Source organism: Balaenoptera physalus (genome assembly GCF_965194825.1).
Source record: "Balaenoptera physalus genome assembly, chromosome: 3".
Taxonomy (NCBI): domain Eukaryota; kingdom Metazoa; phylum Chordata; class Mammalia; order Artiodactyla; family Balaenopteridae; genus Balaenoptera; species Balaenoptera physalus.
In genome coordinates, this window is record NC_138890.1 from 118,378,857 (window position 1) to 118,400,840 (window position 21,984).

General features: G+C 36.4%; 1 protein-coding gene across 3 annotated transcripts in view; it reads left to right on the top strand.

Annotated features, from left to right (window-relative positions):
* The window catches only part of CERT1 (ceramide transporter 1), a gene marked incomplete at its 5' end in the record, with an annotated part of 129,271 nt that extends 108,138 nt beyond the window's left edge, over positions 1-21,133 (top strand). For all 3 annotated transcript variants that reach the window (XM_082457259.1, XM_082457258.1, XM_082457257.1), the window contains 7 exons: positions 599-694; positions 8,194-8,326; positions 9,173-9,243; positions 12,441-12,569; positions 13,121-13,250; positions 14,491-14,627; positions 18,061-21,133. In XM_082457259.1, the coding sequence (XP_082313385.1) occupies positions 599-694; positions 8,194-8,326; positions 9,173-9,243; positions 12,441-12,569; positions 13,121-13,250; positions 14,491-14,618 (687 nt within the window). In that variant the 3' untranslated portion in view covers positions 14,619-14,627; positions 18,061-21,133. The remainder of the gene's footprint in view (positions 1-598; positions 695-8,193; positions 8,327-9,172; positions 9,244-12,440; positions 12,570-13,120; positions 13,251-14,490; positions 14,628-18,060) is intronic.
* Positions 21,134-21,984: the final 851 nt, after the last annotated feature.

A 21,984-nucleotide genomic window follows, 5' to 3' on the forward strand; every position in this document is an offset into this window, starting at 1 on the left:
AGCATTGTCCCTAAAAGAGTTTAGAACAATGAAATTGGAATCAAATATATAGAGGGATTGGTTATTTTTTAAGTTGGCTTATATTCATGATAAAAGAGGAGCTTATCAGCAAAATAACGAAAATCTTCTTACCTTTTTGTAGAGAAATCTTGACAAATAATGAGCTTTCTAATATCTCTATATAGTCTTAAACATAGGAACACTGGACTAGGTCATCTCTTTGCGCCCCTCTTACCCTTAATGTTCCATGATTTTATGCTTTAAGACATTATCTCCGTAAGGATGCATTTTATGATAAAGGAAGGAATAATTATTTTTTTGGTCACTTGATGCACGTTAGGCCAATATGTTTTTAGAGTGAAGCACCTTCCTTCCCCGCATTTCTCCTTCCTGTCGTTAACCTGGATATGATATCTGGAATGTGGACTAAAACTCTTCAACACTATATAAAACCTACTAACCTTTGTGCATTTGGTCACTTAGCTTTCTAAGAACATCATTTCTGAACTGAAGTAAACTGAATACCATTCTGTTTTAGAGATTATGACATAGCTATTAATTGGAGGAGGATTCTTATGGCTCTATTTTTCTTTTTAAGGTTGAAGAGATGGTGCAGAACCACATGACTTACTCATTACAGGATGTAGGTGGAGATGCCAATTGGCAGTTGGTTGTAGAAGAAGGAGAAATGAAGGTAATTCCCAGTGTATTGTTGTAGGTTGCTAATTGCAGCCCTGTTGCAATCATACTATATTATTACTACTGATATAAGTAAGATAGCATTTAAAAATTTCTTTTAAATAAATTATTACATGTTATCAAAGAAGCACTAAATATTGAGAAATAAAATGTCCTTTTGCTTCCCTGGTTTAGCTTTTACATAATTTCTTTATGATCGTAATATGAATCTGTGCACAGATCATTCTGTTTTACCTAGGCCATGGAGAAAATAGTTTGGGGGTTTCAATATGAACAGGTCATAATTAGCTGATGGCTCTCTCTTCGGATATTTCTCTCTCTTTTTTAATATACCAAATGTTGTGCCCAGATGTCACTTTTTTCCCTCTTTGGTCTGTACCTCACTTCTTGGTCTTTCTCTCACTGCATCTTTTTTTGATATTTGGACATTGGTTAGCTAATCTTGCTCACATCCCTAAACACAGACGACATTAAGAGCAAGGAACAAGAGATTGAGAGCTGGGTTGAAAAGCAGCAGCAGCAGCATTGAACTTTGGATTACTTCATGCCCAAGGTGCTATGCTAACAATAAAGAGAAGTTTAATAAGACTCCCTCCAAGCTGAAACTTTGGTTGGAGAAAGAGGATATTGACATCTAAAAGATTACTTAGCTCCATTGGATAACAGTGAGTGAAAAGTACAGGTGAATAGTGGAGAAAAATTGGAAAAGAAAGAGATCTCTGATTTGAGACAGATTGTATTACACTGAGGAGCATTTGAACTATGTCTAGAAATGGAAACAAGGCTATGACAAAGGTGAGGTGAGGGCATTTTAGAAAAGAAATATAACATGAGCAAAAACTTCAAAGCAAATTTTGTATTCAGGAGTTTTGTATAGACTTTTGACCAGAATTATTCTAGCAAATGAGATACAATATTAGATGTTGGAATTTCCTCTCCTCCTGAATACAGAAGAAATTAAGAAATAAGATAGAGGAGATACGCAAATGAGATACCAAAATGTTAGTTATAATTCTAATAAGCTGATTGGAGAACATGAAGACTAGCTGCCATGAGGTCTTGCTAATATGTTACCCCAGAATTAAACATAGTATTTTTTAAAAATATTTTATTTATTTATTTTTGGCTGTGTCCGGTCTTAGTTGCGGCACATGGGATCTTTGTTGCAGCACGCGGGATCTTTCATTGCGGTGCACGGGCTTCTCTCTAGTTGTGGCATACGGGCTCTAGAGCACGTGGGCTCTGTAGTTGCGGCACATGGGCTCTCTAGTTGAAGCTTGGGGGCTCAGTAGTTACAGCGCACGGCATGTGGGATCTTAGTTCCCCACCAGGGATCGAACCCATGTCCCCTGCATTGGAAGGCGGATTCTTAACTACTGGACCACCAGGGAAGTCCCCTAAACATAATATTTCTGACATAGCTGGATAGTCCCAGGCCTTCCCCCACAAGAGCAAGCCCCAAAAGCAGACCAGCATACATCCTGTCCACAGGAGAAGGGGTTGAGCCAGGCCTGCCTAGTCTTCCTTCTGTGCTCACCATTCAGATGTCCCCATTTCCCCCCAAGGAGGAGGAAGTGAAAGGGTGAAGAGAAACCAGGAATGATAGTCTAGATGATGGTCTTCCACGTGGAGTGAGTGGTAGAGAAAAAGTTCTCCTACAACTTTAGAGAGAGAAAAATTGGGGCTGGATTATGGGGAATATAAAATAGCCCACTAAACAGAATTTTCTGTTGTCTGTAGCAGTAGGCTAACCATTGTACACAAAGTAACATTTTTGGTGGACTAGGCTGATAGGGATGAAACTAGAGACCAAGAAAACCACTTCAGAGAGTCAGGTATGAGGTCATGAAAGCTTACCTAAAAAAGGCATCCAGGGCTTCCCTGGTGTCACAGTGGTTAAGAATCCGCCTGCCAATGCAGGGGACACGGGTTCGAGCCCTGGTCCAGGAAGATCCCACATGCCCCGGAGCAACTAAGCACATGCGCCGCAACTACTGAGCCCACGCTCCACAACTACTGAGCCCACGCTCCACAACAAGAGAAGCCACGACAATGAGAAGCCCACGCACTGCAACAAAGAGTAGCCCCCGTTCGCCACAGCTAGAGAAAGCCCGCACACAGCAACAAAGACCCAACGCAGCCAAAAATAAAATAAACAAAATAAAAATTAAAAAAAAAAAAAGGTATCCAATAGTAGAAAAGTCAAGCTTTTGGATGTCTTATAGAAGATTAGTAATAAGCTTAATAGCTACGTGAAATGTGAGGGAAGGAATCAAAAGTGTAGAGTTCCCAGTCTCCATGACTGGGAAAATATCAGTCCCAATAACGTGAATAAGTATGTAAGGGAAGGTACTTTGGAGAGAGAGATTGTAAAAGAAAAATAATGTGAAATGCCTAACAGTGTTTGGCACCATAGGCACTCCATAAATCGAGAGCTGGTTTTCCCTGTGATAACATGTTTGTTCATTTTTCAAAAGAACTTATTACAGAGCTGCCTAAAGTAGCAAACCCTCTATAATTTTGAAGTAATTAATTTTGTTCAGCAGTTTATGTATACAGTCTCAGTATTTAAAGCAAGATAGACCTTTAGGTATGCAGCCTCAGTATTTAAAAGCAAGATATCATTGACCTTTAAGCGATTTTAGCTTTCCATCATTGATTCAACAAATAATTGAGTGCCTACTGTGTTTCAGATACTGTTCTAGATGGTGGGGATACAGCATTGAACAGAGCTGCCTTAAGTCACTGTCCCTAAGGAGATTATGTTCCAACTAGCTTTATTTGGCCTTCTTAGCCAAGTTAAATGGTCTTTGAGAATGTTCAGTAAATAATGCCTAATTTAAATTGATGTATTTACTCTTTCAACAACTCACAGTAATTTAGTCATTCATCATATATGCATATGTTTCATAGTTGGTGTTTACCTTGGATTTCTAGTTTTAAATATTTTTATGTGGTAATAATTTGAAATTTTAAACTTTTTGGCAGAATATTTATGTTCCATAAGTATATTTTCTTTTTTTTTTTATAAGTATATTTTCATACATAAAATTCTAAAAAGCACCTAATTGGAAAACATGATTTCAAGTTTGTAGTTTTGGGGTTGGATTTTTTTTTTTAACATGTTTCGGTTCTTTTTTTTTTTTTTTAATTCCAGTCTGAGTCCAAAGGCCACCAAAGCCGGTTTCTGCTTTCCTGGAGCACCGTCTTCGGCCCCAAAGCCTGCTTTCTGTTTAGTTAAGCGAGGAGGCATTAGACTCTGTTTGGGTTCTTTTGATTTTTTTTTTTTTAACATCTTTATTGAAGTATAATTGCTTTACAACGGTGTGTTAGTTTCTGCTTTATAACAAAGTGAATCAGCTATACATATACATATATCCCCATATCTCCTCCCTCTTGTGTCTCCCTCCCACCCTCCCTATCCCACCCCTCTAGGCGGTCACAAAGCACCGAGCTGATCTCCCTGTGCTATGTGGATGCTTCCCACTAGCTATCTATTTTACATTTGGTAGTATTTATAAGTCCATGACACTCTCTCGCTTCATCGCAGCTTACCCTTCCCCCTCCCCGTGTCCTCAAGTCCATCTCTATGTCTGCGTCTTTATTCCTGTCCTGCCACTAGGTTCTTCAGAACCTTTTTTTTTTTTTTAGATTCCATATATATGTGTTAGCATATGCTATTTGTTTTTCTCTTTCTGACTTACTTCACTTTGTATGACAGACTCTAGGTCCATCCACCTCACTACAAATAACTCAATTTCATTTCTTTTTATGGCTGAGTAACATTCCATTGTATATATGTGCCACATCTTCTTTATCCATTCATCTGTCGATGGACACTTAGGTTGCTTCCATGTCCTGGCTATTGTAAATAGAGCTGCAATGAACATTGTGGTACATGACTCTTTTTGAATTATGGTTTTCTCGGGGTATATGCCCAGTAGTGGGATTGCTGGGTCATATGGTAGTTCTATTTTTAGTTTTTTAAGGAGCCTCCAAACTGTTCTCCATAGTGGCTGTATCAATTCACATTCCCACCAACAGTGTAAGTGGGTTCCCTTCTCTCCACACCCTCTCCAGCATTTATTGCTTGTAGATTTTTTCATGATGGCCATTCTGACTGGTGTGAGGTGATACCTCATTGTGGTTTTGATTTGCATTTCTCTAATGATTAGTGATGTTGAGCATTCTTTCATGTGTTTGTTGGCAATCTGTGTATCTTCTTTGTAGAAATGTCTATTTAGTTCTTCTGCCCATTTATGGATTGTGTTGTTTGGTTTTTTGATATTGAGTTGGATGAGCTGCTTGTAAATTTTGGAGGTTAATCCTTTGTCAGTTGCTTCATTTGCAAATATTTTCTCCCATTCTGAGGGTTGTCTTTTCGTCTTCTTTATGGTTCCTTTGCTGTGCAAAAGCTTTTAAGTTTCATAAGGTCCTATTTGTTTATTTTTGTTTTTATTTCCATGTCTCTAGGAGGTGGGTCAAAAAGGATCTTGCTGTGATTTATGTCATAGAGTGTTCTGCCTATGTTTTCCTCTAAGAGTTTTCTAGTGTCTGGCCTTACATTTAGGTCTTTAATCCTTTTTGAGTTTATTTTTGTGTATGGTGTTAGGGAGTGTTCTAATTTCATTCTTTTACATGTAGCTGTCCAGTTTTCCCAGCACCACTAATTGAAGAGGCTGTCTTTTCTCCATTTTATATTCTTGCCTCCTTTATCAAAAATAAGGTGACCATATGTGCATGGGTTTATCTCTGGGCTTTCTATCCTGTTCCATTGATCTATATTTCTGTTTTTGTGCCAGTACCATACTGTCTTGATTACCGTAGCTTTGTAGTATAGTCTGAAGTCCGGGAGCCTGATTCCAACAACTCCGTTTTTCTTTCTCAAGATTGCTTTGGCTATTCAGGGTCTTTTGTGTTTCCATACAAACTGTGAAATTTTTTGTTCTAGTTCTGTGAAAATGCCAGTGGTAGTTTGATAGGGATTGCATTGAATCTGTAGATTGCTTTGGGTAGTATAGTCATTTTCACAATGTTGATTCTTCAAATCCAAGAACGTGGTATATCTCTCCATCTGTTTGTATGTATCACCTTTAATTTCTCCCATCAGTGTCATATAGTTTTCTGCATACAGGTCTTTTTTCTCCTTCAGTAGGTTTATTCCTAGGTATTTTATTCTTTTTGTTGCAGTGGTAAACGGGAGTGTTTCCTTAATTTCTCTTTCAGTTTTTTCATCATTAGTGTATAGGAATGCAAGAGATTTCTGTGCATTAATTTTGTATCCTGCTACTCTACCAAATTCATTGATTAGCTCTAGTAGTTTTCTGGTAGCATCTTCAGGATTCTCTATGTATAGTATCATGTCATCTGCAAACAGTGACAGCTTTACTTCTTCTTTTCCAATTTGGATTCCTTTTATTTCTTTTTCTTCTCTGATTGCTGTGGCCAAAACTTCCAAAACTATGTTGAATAATAGTGGTGAGAGTGGGCAACCTTGTCTTGTTCCTGATCTTAGTGGAAATGGTTTTGGTTTTTCACCATTGAGAACGATGTTGGCTGTGTGTTTGTCATATCTGGCCTTTATTATGTTGAGGTAAGTTCCCTCTATGCCTACTCTGTGGAGGGTTTTTATCATAAATGGGTGTTGAATTTTGTCGAAAGCCTTTTCTGCATCTATTGAGATGATCATATGGTTTTTCTCCTTCAATTTGTTAATATGGTGTATCACATTGATTGATTTGTGTTTATTGCAGAATCCTTGCATTCCTGGGATAAACCCCACTTGATCATCATGGTGTATGATCCTTTTAATGTGCTGTTGGATTCTGTTTGCTTGTATTTTGTTGAGGATTTTTGCATCTATATTCATCAGTCCTATTGGCCTGTAGTTTTCTTTCTTTGTGACATCCTTGTCTGGTTTTGGTATCAGGGTGATGGTGGCCTCGTAGAATGAGTTTGGGAGTGTCCCTCCCTCTGCTATATTTTGGAAGAGTTTGAGAAGGATAGGTGTTAGCTCTCCTCCAAATGTTTGATAGAATTTGCCTGTGAGCCTTCTGGTCCTGGACTTTTGTTTGTTGGAAGATTTTTAATCACAGTCTCAATTTCAATGCTTGTGATTGGTCTGTTTATATTTTCTATTTCTTCCTGGTTCAGTCTCAGAAGGTTGTACTTTTCAAAGAATTTGTCCGTTTCTTCCAGATTGTCCATTTTATTGGCATATAGTTGCTTGTAGTAATCTCTCACGATCCTTTGTATTTCTGCAGTGTCAGTTGTTACTTCTTTTTCATTTCTAATCCTATTGATTTGAGTCTTCTCCCTTTTTTTCTTGATGAGTCTGGCTAATGGATTGTCAATTTTGTTTATCAATTTTGTTTATCTTCTCAAAGAGCCAGCTTTTAGTTTTATTGATCTTTGCTATTGTTTCCTTCATTTCTTTTTTATTTATTTCTGAGCTGATCTTTATGATTTCTTTCCTTCTGCTAACTTTGGGGTTTTTTTGTTCTTCTTTCTCTAATTGCTTTAGGTGTAAGGTTATGTTGTTTATTTGAGATTTTTCTTGTTTCTTGAGGTAGGATTGTATTGCTATAAACTTCCCTCTTAGAACTGCTTTTGCTGCATCCCATAGGTTTTGGGTCGTTGTGTTTTCATTGTCATTTGTTTCTAGGTATTTTTTGATTTCCTCTTTGATTTCTTCAGTGATCTCTTGGTTATTAAGTAGTGTATTGTTTAGCCTCCATGTGTTTGTATTTTTTACAGATTTTTTCCTTTAATTGATATCTAGTCTCATAGCGTTGTGGTCGGAAAAGATACTTGATACGATTTCAATTTTCTTAAATTTACCAGGGCTTGATTTGTGACCCAAGATATGATCTATCCTAGAGAATGTTCCATGAGCACTTGAGAAGAAAGTGTATTCTGTTGTTTTTGGATGGAATGTCCTATAAATATCAATTGAGTCCATCTTGTTTAACGTATCATTTAAAGCTTGTGTGTCCTTATTTATTTTCATTTTGGATGATCTGTCCATTGGTGAAAGTGGGGTGTTAAAGTCCCCTACTATGATTGTGTTGCTGTCGATTTCCCCTTTTATGGCTGTTAGCATTTGCCTTATGTATTGAGGTGCTCCTATGTTGGGTACATAAATATTTACAGTTGTTATATCTTCTTCTTGGATTGATCCCTTGACCATTATGTAGTGTCCTTCTTTGTCTCTTGTAATAGTCTTTATTTTAAAGTCTATTTTGTCTGATATGAGAATTGCTATTCCAGCTTTCTTTTGATTTCCATTTACATGGAATAACTTTTCCCATCCCCTCACTTTCAGTCTGTATGTGTCCCTAGGTCTGAAGTGGGTCGCTTGTAGACAGCATATATACAGGTCTTGTTTTTTGCATCCATTCAGCCAGTCTGTGTCTTTTGGTTGGGGCATTTAATCCATTTACATTTAAGGTAATTATCAATATGTATTAACATGTTTTAAAATATATCCTCTAGGTATACAGAAGGGAAGTAGAAGAAAACGGGATTGTTCTGGATCCTTTGAAAGCTACCCACGCAGTTAAAGGTGTTACAGGACATGAGGTCTGCAATTACTTCTGGAACGTTGATGTTCGCAATGATTGGGAAAGTAAGCTGCCATTATTAACATATTTTGATAAAATTATTAGTTTGAATTTAATACCAAATCTAACCTGGTTTTCTACATCTGATCTATGGTTTACAAAGTCAATATAGAAAATATCTGGAGAATTGTATAGGGAACTGATAATACCTTACATTTAAATAGAGCTTTTCACTGTACAAAATGCTTCTCAGTAAGTTATAGCATTTGATCTGCTACCTCAGTAATCCTGTGTGATAGGTAGGTAATAAAGTAAAATTCAGATAGCTCAAGTGACTTGTCATAGACCACAGAACTAATTAGTGGAAAAGCCAGGACTAAAATAAAAGATTTCTGTTTTATCATCTTCTCTTTTCCTAGACTGTTTTGTTTCCATGATAAATTGTAGATGAATCCTGCTGTGGTTTGTTTAGAGTTATTTGATCCCCTCAGGCATCGAATTTCATAAATATGGGTACTTCTGAACAACATGTTTATCAATGGCAGTTTGACACTCTCACAAACATAGTCACCTAAACCTAAGTAGAACAGCTTATTCAGCTTCAATAAATGAAGGATTATAGGGAGGGGAGGGGTCATAGTGTTAGGGAATAATTTGTGCCCTAGTAATGAAATGGTGATTAGAATTGCTTTCTTGCAGTGGAAGCTAATGAGATTTCCTGGTGATTAGGTCTCACAACCACCATCTATAGCCCTAATACTAAACCGCTTTCCATTTGGACTTAGCCTATGTAGGGCAGGATCCTGTTCATTTTGGTATAATGTCCATTTGTAATTGACTTTCTCAGTAATCACATTCTGGGAAAAGGTAATATATCTTTTTTGACTACTAACGTTTTTTCTTCATTGCAGCAACTATAGAAAACTTTCATGTGGTGGAAACATTAGCTGATAATGCAATCATCATTTATCAAACGCACAAGGTAAATATCTTTTCATCCCAAAAGGATTCCAGCATAGTTCAAACAGAGACGTATAAATTCTCTAAAGTAAAATTTGTGAGGAAATTAAGTGCCACAAAAGATTTAAAGACTTTATTAATAATTCATGAATTTCATGTATTTGAAAGGTAATTTCAGTTCATTTAAAGCAGAAATGGGTGAAAATAAGAACCTGAGAAATATTCAGAAACAGTGTGTTTGACAAAGATGTACAGTTAGTTATGCAAACTTTAAGTCTAGAAAAGAAAGTATGAAAATCCACTTAAATGTTTTTCTAGCATCTAGTCTCTAGAGGAGATAGATGAATTACCAAATATGAAAGTGAATAAGTTTCCTGTGAGAATAATAGAGAAATGCAAAGTATGTTACTAGTCTATGTTAAGAGTCAGAAGTAAACGTGATCTAAGTGGATTATCTGACATCAAGGGAAAATTGCTGAGCATCAGCTATTGAGAGGATGGTCATACACCAGAGCACAAAGAAACATTGTCATTTAAATTGGTTGCCTTTCACTTCATTTCTTCCTCTGTTAATGTAGATATTTAAATTATAGAATATTTCTCTTATCTTATTCTGCTCTGTTTCCTTTCTGAAAATTGCCAAATATTATATTGAATAAACAATAATAAAATAAATTAAAAATTTGTAGAGATCCACCAAAAACAATATTGTATGTTATATAAGAAACATGATAATTCAGTAAGTACTTCATTTTTCTTTTTTAAAATAATTTTTAACTGAGCTGAATATTTGAAAATATTTTAGGTTTGCTGTGTATATCTTGAGCTCAGTCTTCTCATCTGAGGCATCTTATATTTAATGACTATGACCTAGGCTTCCTTTTACATGACAGCTACTCAAGAAATATATAACAATGAAGATTCTGTTTCAACCTACTGATTTAGGGGGTGTCTAAAGCGAAGTCTAAAATTTAGTAGACTTTAAAATATTAGTTGTCCTGTAACTTGCAATGAAAATAAATGACCAGTCATTTAGAATCAGAAGACTCTTATTCTGTGAAGATAATTGATCCTGGAAAATGGTCTGCTGAAAGTACTTCACTTGGTAAATAGTAGATGGAGGGGAGGAATATATAGGTTATATTAGGATTACTTCTGGAAAAATAAAACTAAAAATTATTAAAATAATGTACTTTATATGTAACAAAATTTAAGTTACAGTTGTAATTGTTTGAATAAATGAATTGTCCTGGCATAATTTTTTCAACAAAATCCAATAACTATACAACATCTTTCTCTTTAAATTTGGCTTCTTTTATAATATGGTCTTAAAAAGGGCTACTCATCTCTTGATGTTTGTCATTCTCACTCTTTAAATTTCTGTCTTATCATCATCCTTGTGGATTTGCATCCATTAGTTCTAATATGGCCACATTTTGATTTATTACTGTCTTCACGTACATTTGCCCAGTACTACTTTCATCAACTTAATGAAATTTTGTATCTTTAAAAGATGAACCGTTTCACTTTGCAAATGCTTTGTGTTGTATTGACACTGAATTGTTGGTGATTTATTAAATTCAGCAATCGGGAAAGACCCTGTACGTATTTTCTCTCATTTAGAAGTATATAGTCCTGGGGCTTCCCTGGTGGCGCAGTGGTTGAGAATCTGCCTGCCAATGCAGGGGACACGGGTTCGAGCCCTGGTCTGGGAAGATCCCACATGCCGTGGAGCAACTGGACCCGTGAGCCACGATTATTGAGCCTGCGCGTCTGGAGCCTGTGCTCCGCAACAAGAGAGGCCGTGATAGTGAGAGGCCCGCGCACCGCGATGAAGAGTGGCCCCCGCTTGCCACAACTAGAGAAAGCCCTCGCACAGAAACAAAGACCCAACACAGCCAAAAATAAATAAATAAATAAATAAATACATAATTTTTTAAAAAGTACATAGTCCCAGTTTTCAGAGACCTAGGTTCCATGTCATTCCAACAGTATGTTGGAATGCATACCATGAAGTTGGAAGATTAAATTACTGGTTTGGAATTCTTTAAATATGATTATGATATCAAGGAGCATCCTCTTTCCCTAATATATTTGCTTTTAAAATCTTTGCTCTGAACAGTTGAAACAGAGGTTTAATACTATACTTAAAATTGGACTAATGGGGCTTCCCTGGTGGCACAATGGTTAAGAATCCGCCTGCCAATGCAGGGGACACGGGTTCGAGCCCTGGTCCAGGAAGATCCCACATGCCTCGGAGCAACTAAGCCCGTGCACCACAACTACTGAGCCTGCGCTCTAGAGCCTGCGTGCCACAACTACTGAAGCCTGTGTGCCTAGAGCCTGTGCTCTGCAACAGGAGAAGCCACAACAATGAGAAGCCTGCTCACTGCAACAAAGAGTAGCCCCCGCTCGCCGCAACTAGAGAAAGCCCATGCACAGCAACGAAGACCCAACACAGCCAAAAATAAAAACTATAAAAAAAAAAGTGGACTAATGGCTGTGGGAGGGGCTAATGCGGAGTGATTGCTTAATGGATACAGAGTTTCTGTTGGGAGTGATGACACATTTAGAACTAGATAGTGGTGGTATTTACATAACATTGTGAATATAGTTAAGGCCACTGAATTGTACACTTAAAAATTATTTATGGCATTTTATGTTATGTATATATTACCAAATTTACAAAGAAGGAAAAATAGGGTCTTCCCTGGTGGTCCAGTTGTTAAGACTCCTCACTCCCAATGCAGGGAGGCCGGGGTTGGATCCCTGGTTGGGGAACTAGATCCCACATGCCTGCATGCCACAGCTAAGACCCGGAGCAGCCAAATAAATAAATAAACATTTAAAAAAGAAAAAAAAAGAAATAGCAGAACATTCTTCCTTTAGTATGTTCTTCAAAGCCTTTAACTCAGTGTTCATAATCAATCCTTTGGTGGGTGCTTTCCATTTAAAATTTGACAGATGTTACCTTAAACAAAGGCATTTATTAGTTTTACACCTGTTTCTTTGTTAGTTCCATATTATATATGAATAAAAAGTAGTTCAAATTTTGGGGACTTCCCTGGCAGTCCAGTGGTTTAAGACTCCGAGCTTCTACTGCAGGGGGTGAGGGTTCAATTCCTGGTCAGGGAACTAAGATCCCGCATGCCATGTGGCGCAGCCAAAAAAAAAAAAAAAAAAGTTCAAATTTTCAAAAGATTTGTACTTCTTCCACAGAGAGTGTGGCCTGCTTCTCAGCGGGACGTATTATATCTTTCTGCCATTCGAAAGATACCAGCCTTGACTGAAAATGACCCGGAAACTTGGATAGTTTGTAATTTTTCTGTGGATCACAACAGTGCTCCTGTAAGTACATTGTATAAATGTGTATGTATAATTGTACGATACAAAGCTAAATATACAACACAGGGCAAAAGTGATAAACGCATACCACACATACAGAGATAATTGACTTGAAAATGCTTCTTAAATTTTCGTTTATTAAAGTTGGCTTCTTGGAAGAGTATAGCCACTGTGTTATCTGAGGGCAACAGTCATGGCCATGAGCATCCCAGCAGGGTTGTTTTCCTTTCCTCCTGAGGTTAGATGAGACAGCTGAATGGGTAGTATAGGTAGGCTACTTCTCACAGTTGTCTCTCAAGCCATGATCAACTACTGGCAAAACCTCTGTGGTTTCTACCTCGATTTAGCTCCTTTTACTACTTAAGAGGGGGGAAAACCATTCCTGGTGTCGTATCAACTTGGCATGTATTCTTTATTAGTGCTTATGAGATTTTGTTGGAGATGTAGATGAGTTATGGTTTTGGTTAATCTAATGTAGAATTAGACCAGAAGAGGTTACAGAATACTGGGTATCTTCTACACTGGTGTTTTGTTTTTATTTTTTGTTTTGGCAGCTAAACAATCGATGTGTGCGTGCCAAAATAAATATTGCTATGATTTGTCAAACCTTGGTAAGCCCGCCAGAGGGAAACCAGGAGATTAGCAGGGACAACATTCTATGCAAGATTACATATGTAGCTAATGGTATGTATTTTGGTTTTGTTTTTGCTACTTTTGGTAACATGGATGTTTTTATTGTGATCTACATGATAACTGACAGTTTGGACAAATACCATTTACAAATGTCTTTTTAGTTTTTATCCTTTAGATTTAGTAATTTTTAATTTGGAGAGATGTATATCAAAATTATCGGGAATCTTTCAGAATATACATGTCTGAATAACTGCTGTATCAGGAATTCTGAAGCTGGGGCTGGATAGGTAAATTTTTAAACTTCATCTTTAGATCACTGTTACATATTATTGGTTTTAAGAACCGTTTTATTAGATATTTGCCTAATAGAATATGTGTAATTAGGAAAATAAGCAACAGTGAGAAAGAAAATTAACACTTCTTTTTTTTTCCCAAATTTTCAAAGACCATTTAGTGATTTAGAAAAATGTTTACAACATAATGTTAAGTGGGGTGAGAAAAAGCATGTAAAATACCATTTCAATAATTTTTAAAAGAAGAAAAGAATATATATATGAAAAGTTGGAAAGAAATACAACAAAATGTTAATATTGAATTGTTGCTTGGTTGTTGGATTACGGGAAATAGTTTTCTTCTTCTTTTTTACTTTATAATTTTGGTTTTTTTGTGTGTTTTTTTGTTTTTGTTTTTAATTGAAATAATAGCTGATATAAAATATTATGTTAGTTTCAGGTGAACAGTTCTTTTTCTTGTTGTCAGGCTTTTTAGTTTTCTGAATCTTTGCTCCCTGCTTCTTTCTTAGTTGCTAGTGACTTACTTATTTCACATTGGCCTACTGCTGGACAGCCCTGTTTATCACTTGTTATGGTTCCTTGCTACACCTATTTCCTACCTGCAGTATTTACTGGAGTCCCTCTAATCAAACTTTCAAACCTTCTTTATACAGGGCCATCACTGCTAGTATGTTTAAAGAGACAACTATGCCTGAGCAAGTTACTATTTGATTATAGTAGAGTTCATTGAATAAATCTGCCTTAAGTAACCTAAAGTGTTGTTATACTAATATTTGCTTATAATTTAAGAACATTTTAGAACAGTAATAATTGCTTTCTTATTTGTTATCTGTTCTCATCTGGTGGTTAGTACAGTACTAAGGACTGAAGAGTGGTCAAGACTTTTAAGAGATGCTTTTTCAATGTGAGGAATTTTTAAAAAACAAAGGAACAAAATGAGTGCGTTATATGTATTTGGAGAATTTTCTTAACAGTTTTCATTTTCCTTTGTCTCACAGTAAACCCTGGAGGATGGGCACCAGCCTCAGTGTTAAGGGCAGTGGCAAAGCGAGAGTATCCAAAGTTTCTAAAACGTTTTACTTCTTACGTACAAGAAAAAACTGCAGGAAAACCTATTTTATTCTAGTATTAACAGGTACTGGAAAATATATGTTATTCCTTTTTTTAAGCTTTATAGACTAATATGGCTCTGCAGACATTACAAGTTAGTTAATTTTTGAAAGTAGTTTCTTTTACATGATGTTTCCAGATGTGAAGAGTTGTAGTTTTTATAGTCTTTAAAACCTAATTTTTCCTGTTTATGTTAGATAATGTCTGCTTAATTGAAGGAAATTTTAATATTATAGAACTATAAAATTTCAGAAGTACAAATCTCCTATGTTTCTCCCTTCCCAGAAATTAGTGTTAGGTTTGTCGTATATTCTTCCAGACTTGTACATATGAATTGACATATATCTAGTAATTTTTTTTTCAAAGCATTATCTTGCAGCTTGCTTTTTCTACTTAATATATCTTGACTATTAGTCCATATAAAGATATGAGACATACGAAACCATCTCATTCTTTTAACATCTGTTGTATAAATGTTGCAGAATTTATTAACCACTGTCCCATGTTAATGTCTGGTTGGTTCCATATTTTTACTGTCAAATAATGCTGCACTGACTATCTTTGTACAAGGAGCTGAACTCTTTAATTTTTCTTAAATAAGTGACATGTTAACATGGTTCAGAAGTCAAAAGTATGAAAAGATACGCAGTAAAATTCATCCCCCGTCCCCTGCTCACCCAGTTCTGCACCACCACACTCGCCCCCCACACACACGCACACAAGTGTATAGCCGCTGTGAGTAGGTTCTTGTGTCTTTCCAGAGATGTTTCATTTTCACCTGAATAAGCAAATACAAGTGTATTCCTCCCACACATACACTTATAGTTATTGAAAAAAATTGCATACTCTACACAGGGTTCTGCATCTTGCTTCTGCATATGCTTTATCTTGAAGGTCTTTCCGTATTGGTGCAGAGCTGCTTTATTCTTTGTTTATGGCTATGTAGAATCCCATTTGTATGGATGTACACAATTTATCTAACCAATTCTCCATTTGTAGATGTTAAAGTTGATTTTAATTTTTGCTAGAGCACACAGTACTGCAGTCATATCCATGTGTCATTTTGTATGTGGGTAGATTACTAGATGTGACACTGCTGGCACTTCTGGGGGGCTTGTGCATTTGTAATTTAGATATTGGCCTCTGTAGAGTTGGTATTAATTTACCATCTCCCTAGCAATAACATGTTGGAGTGCCTGTTTCTCTGACCCTCTCACACAATGTATGAAATAAAACTTTCTGATTTTTTTCCAACTTGATAGGTGAAAAATACTCTCCCAGTGTAGTTTAAATTGTAGTCCTCTTGGGAGTTCCCTGGTGGCCTAGTGGTTAGGATTCCAGAATCCCTGGTCGGGGAACTGAGATTCCACAAGCCACGTGGTGTGGCCAGAAAACAAAACTGTAGTAGTCCTCTTGTTACAAATGAATTTGAGCATCTTTTCATCCATTTGAGAACCATTTGTATAATTCAATTTCTGTTAACATTTAAATTTGTAATAGATATTACCAAAGTATAATTCACAAGCAGTAAGTATTTATGACCATCCTCTCATGCTCACCTACATTGACTGTTAAATCATTGGCTGAGAAATTTATATTCTTGAGTCCATTTCTTTAGATAAAAATAATATAGTCAATAACCATATACAGTTGACCCATGAGCGTCGTGAGGGTTAGGGGCGCTGGCCCTCTGCACAGATGAAAATTGAGTATGACTTACAGTCCGCCCTCCATGTCCTAGGTGCCTCTGCATCGAGGATTCAACCAACCCCAGATCGTGTAGTACTGGAAAGAATTTGCATATAAGTTGGATGTGTGCAGTTCAAAGCCATGTTATTCAAGGGTCAACTGTAGTGACTATACTTTTAATTAAGTTTGGTTTCTGATAATGTTTATAGTGTGCTATTTCTTAAAAAAAAGACCTCAAAGCCTAAATTTATTTTCAGACAGTAACACAAGGGTTAGTGCATTGATGTCCCAGATATGTAGCTTTTCCCAGGAAAACAGGTTACATGAAAATGTTAAATAGGTTCTAGTCTTACTTCTCTGAATGGTTAGTGTTTGGGACAAAGCCTGACCTTTGAGGGATTCTCTTAAAGCATAAATGCACTGCCAAAATGCACTATTTTTAGGATATCTTGTACTTTAGAATTGTTATGGCTCGATCTGGACACATAACTTCTTATTGATTCTGTCACTGCATTGTATTTATCAAATAAACCTGATGCCACATGATGGCAGCAGGCTTGTCACCTTACTTAGCTGGGTGTCTCTCCCCACAGCCTTAAGATTTCTAGAGTTGCTGTTTGCTCAAACCAAGACCAAGCTTGCAGCTGTATCTGTTTTCCCTCTTCACCTCTACCTTCAGCCTTGCAGAGAAGGGTAGAAAATATAACTGGGTATTAAGCAAAAGAAATCAGAATGCAGTTATATAATAAAACATGCTCTCAACTATGTTTGAGAAGAATAATTTTGAAAATATTTGCAAGATACATGCTAACATGTCCACAGCATTTGCCTCTAAACTGTTGGATTTGGGGCATTGTTTTATTGACTGACTGTGTGTGCGCCCACGAGTGTACACATTCTTCTTTTGTGGACCTAGAGGGAAGGGCTCGAAATCCTTGGAAAAGAATTCATCTTAGGGGAAGGAGATGGTAGCATTGTTTGTGGACATGTGTGTGTGTGTGTGTGTAAAGATAGAACTGGAAAGACTCACTGGCCAAAACTTAGCTCTGGCCTTTGAGTCCAGATTGAGCTTCTTTCTGGCAGAGAACCAAATTTTCATTTACCTAAAGTAAATCTTCATTTACCTGAAGTAATAACTGTTTCATAATAATTTCAGAAGATGTATGTATGAAGTGGATCCTAGCATTGAAACCTTAGGAAAGCTAACATTCTTAATTTTGGTGATGGAGAAATAGTAACTTTCAATAGTGTGTAGCATCTTTAGAGAAATTCCATAAAGAGTTAATGAGGCCCAAAGATATTTAAAACTTAGTCAAAACTCTTAAACTCATTTGACACAGTATTTCTTAAGATAAGGCAGACCTCTTTCCCATAGCCTAAATAAATTTTTAAAATTCTTGATAAATGATATTGTATAGCATAGTTTTTACTGAACGCTAAGAAGAAGGAAATTCCAGTTTATGGGATACAGATCCAGAACCTGTACTTGATTCCCTCTTTGCTTCTTGTAGCACATTGCCCTTTTTAGTTTTTTCTAACTTTCGAAACATTTCTTATACCTTCTATTCCTTTCTGAGGATAAATTTCAAATATGTAAAGTGAATAATTTTATATTCTTAAAGGTGAAAAATCCTTAAAATATAAGCTTCGATAAAGATTCTGTGCATTATGAGAATTCAGAAGGTAGGAGTCTGTTCTGGTCGTCCTGCAGCAGCTGTTAGTAAGTGATACAGCGCTGAATGTCTTACCTGCCATTTTCTTCCCTGCAGCGACTGAAGCAAGGCTGTGTGACATTCCATGTTGGAGGAAGAAAATTAAAAAACAAAATTGAATGCTCTAAGCTGGAACATAGGATCTATAGCCTTGTCTATGGCCCAACACCTTGGCCTTGTGTACAAAAGTGAAGAAATACTGCAATAGCAGAGCTGAACATCTTAACACTAGCTGTCTTCTGCTAGATCTCCTCGCTCAGCATATAATTATAAATACATGTAAAATTACATGTATATGGCTATATTTTTATTTGCTTGCTCCTAGAAGAGAAAAAAAATCAACTTTGAATCACAACTAGGAATCGATGCTTTAATTTTTGGAAACTTTTTCAGAATTTTTAATTTACTATGGTTTGGCCTAAGATCCTCAGTTGTACCAGGCTTTGTGCACAAAAGAGAAAAGCACAAAAGTTGGACGCACATGGGGCATGTGCTTTCTGTGCACCAAATTTCTGGATGGGGTTCTTTTTTTAGGCCTACAGTCAAATCTGTGTCCAGAATTTTTTGACTTTTTTGCTTTGTATAATCATAGAATTCATTGCTGCTGATTTCTATAATAATTCATGTTGTCATGTAAAGTGTCTCTTAATAACTGAGGGCTGTCAATAACCTGTGATTTCGCCTTTTCTATAGTCTTACTCCCATGAAGAACTTTGGTTCTGATGGAGAAAGAGTGAAAAGCTTTATTTTTTTCTCCAGATATCTTTATATTTCTATTGTATTTTTAGTTGTGTACTGTGTGCTACAGATTTTTTTCAGTTTGTTACAAACACAATTTGGTAATTTCTAAATTGGTTCTGCCTGCCTCCAAACAGAAACATCTGTACAACCTTATAGGCATAAACTACTTTCTGGTAAAACGGTCAGAATAAAATGAGCTCATGTTTTCCTGAAATTTGTGAGAGGATATACGGTATTACATGTTCCAGCAAATCTCACTGTTTGAGTTTGGCATTTGATTCTATATTTCTAGTATTCAGTAACACGTGTTTGTTCTTCTAATTTGGGTCAGTTTAAAAGATACGTTGCAAGATATGCATAGAAAATGTGGGCACCGCTCCTGTTTGCCTCTTGATCAGAAACTTCAGCAGGGCAGTAAAGAAGTCCTTGGGATTCAAACTGAAATTCTTTCTTTAGTTGCTGTAAGAAGTTAAACGTAAAATACCTTTTTTAGTTTTAGGCCCCTTTGAAAAACCCTGAAACATGGAGCAGAGGCAGGGAATGGTACTCATTGAAGTAGAAATGACTGCCCACTTCAGAATCTTCACTGTGTTTATACACAAATGTGCTTACGTAAATCAGAGGCATTTTGTAGATGCTTTGCTGACTTGTTCATCTCTATAGAAACACAGAAACCAGACCCATTTTGTAAAGCAGAAAATCATGTCACGTGGAACATGTCCTGTATATATTTCCTACATGGTAATGGAGTCTTAATGATAAATGCAAGGTGATAATTTAATGATGGGATTAGTCTGATCACTTAATATACACAATCCTGGAAGTGAATTACTTGCATCAGATAAAGTGGTATTTATTAGTCTGTACAGAGAGGAAAATACATATAAAACATATGCTTACATTACATGCACGCAGATTTCATGCTCCATAAATCTTTTCTATTTTTTAATTTACCTTTCTCTAAATGATGTGCATGGAATATGCCTTATTACAGAAAAATACTATTCATAATTTGACTACAAGGAAAAAGTGCCTACATGGTGGTAATGCTAGTTAAGGCAAATTATCTTATCAGTTTACTACATCACCAGTTAACATTTTATATTGTGATGTTTAAAAAAGAGAAGTTTATACCTCAAATGTGTATTTTATTTTACAATCAGTTGCGGGATTAGGGTTGGGAGTATGGGAGGGTTGGGGAGGGAAGGTTTATTCACCATAGCCACTGATGGGAATCTTCAAAAACAATTCTATATGCCCACTATAAATGTTTCTCTGTTTGCCATTTCTGGTACTATCATGACTAAATTGGATAGCTTTATTTTACAAAGGTATGGAAAGTTTACAGAGCAGTGTCTAAACCTACATTAGTTGCATTTGCACTAAATGTTAATGATATACTTTTGCAATTCTGTAAATAAAATGATTACAGGAAAAATATTTGTATTAAAAAAAAAAGAAGAAAAGAAAAAGATACATTTTACCTTCAGATAATTGCACTGGTACTTCACTAGGGTTAATCCTGCCCAACCAGATTTAGAAATGAGTTGGGGAATATGAAAGGAGTTTAAAAGAGATAAAAATTTGGAGAGGTACTAGACCTTTAGACAGCATTCAGACCCTCTAGAATTATTTCCATAAGGCTAATTCCTACATATTGAATATACATGATGTTTTCTCATCCACAGTTATTTCCTACTTCTCTTCCCCAAGCAAAAAAAAAAGTTATCATTTTACTCTCTTTTCTACTCAGTTACTCTTTTGTACTGTGATAGAAACATGAAAAATGTTGGTGATGAGGGGTTCTGTCCCTGAGTGCCCACTGTACAGTTCAAGAGGGCACAGTGTCTCACGTGGAATTCAGGGCTCCTGATTTTGAGGTGGAGGGTGCTCATAGCAGCTCTTGATTTGGGTTCGCCACAGGGGTAGCCAGACCAAGGAAGAGGATGACTGGGAGGGATGCAGGAATACAAAAGAAGGAAAAGGAGGAATGGGGTTCCCATTTGTTCAGTGTCATCAACTAGTTTGTACTCCTGTACAACATCAGTGTCAATTGCTATTGAGAAAATTTTAGTTGGGCTGAGCTGGTTCTCTTGTGAAATTGTGCTGATTATCTTTAAGCTTATCAGTTGTTTGTCCAGTTAAACACTTTCACCAGTATTTGATCCAAGTTGTACAGACAGTGTATTTGGATTATTGTCATTGTTCATCTACAGACTCAAAACATAATCATTTTAAAGTACCTTGGGAGTGTGTAGAGTGTATTCTAAATAGCTTTATGATCCTGGTGATGTTTTTAAAAAATAATAAAGTTGGATCTTCCATGTTACAATCACAAAATTAAAACCAGTATTTAAAAGTGGAAAAGTATTAAAATATTATGGACAAATGTTCTTGCTTGATTGTTTTTCTTAACCCCCAGGTACTGCCCTACATAATTCTCTTGAGTAGTTAAGAGCTTGAAATACTCCAGTTCAATGTTCTTCAAACTGTATGTTGTAACCCGGTTGGGCATCAAGAAAGCTACTGAGTTGCAACCTAAAAAAATTTTAACAAAGTAGAACAGAATGGAATAGATCAAATACATAGGATGTAATAAAGGTAAATATTTTGTGAACCTTTTTACATATATATGCGTATGTATGTCTATGCATGTATTGTATATACACACACAGACGTGTGTGTGTGTGTGTGTGTGTGTGTGTAGTAGGTTACAGTTGTAAATGATTTTTTTTTTTTTTTTTTTTTTTTTTACCTATGGACCCTGGTCCAAAAGTTTTTTTTCAGTTGCTAGAGAGTGAAGCCATATGCAACTGGGTGTTTCTAAAACCCAGCCAGTCATACACACATGAAAGTTAGCTATATGCGTTTAACCATAAAAAAATCATCCCTCATTTATTTAAATAACATGGCCAGCTCCACTTGTTACACTCAGGGAACTTATGCCCTAGAACCACCATGAGATGGGAAGTGTGGATTTGCAGTTCACTCGGTCGTTGGTTTCCTCCATATTGAAAGGCACTGAGCATATTTCTCTCCTGGTGTTCAAAGAGAAATACCATCCAAACAATATGACCTCACATACAAGCCAACTACTTAATCTCAGGGGATGCTGGAGAGAAAATCTGGCTGTTGTGTTGGGTTAATTGACAGAGAAATAGTATTGTCACCCTCATGGCACACTTTTAAGAAGTTTTTCAAGAATAATTTTAACTTACTGCAGCTTTTGCCTTAGGCTTG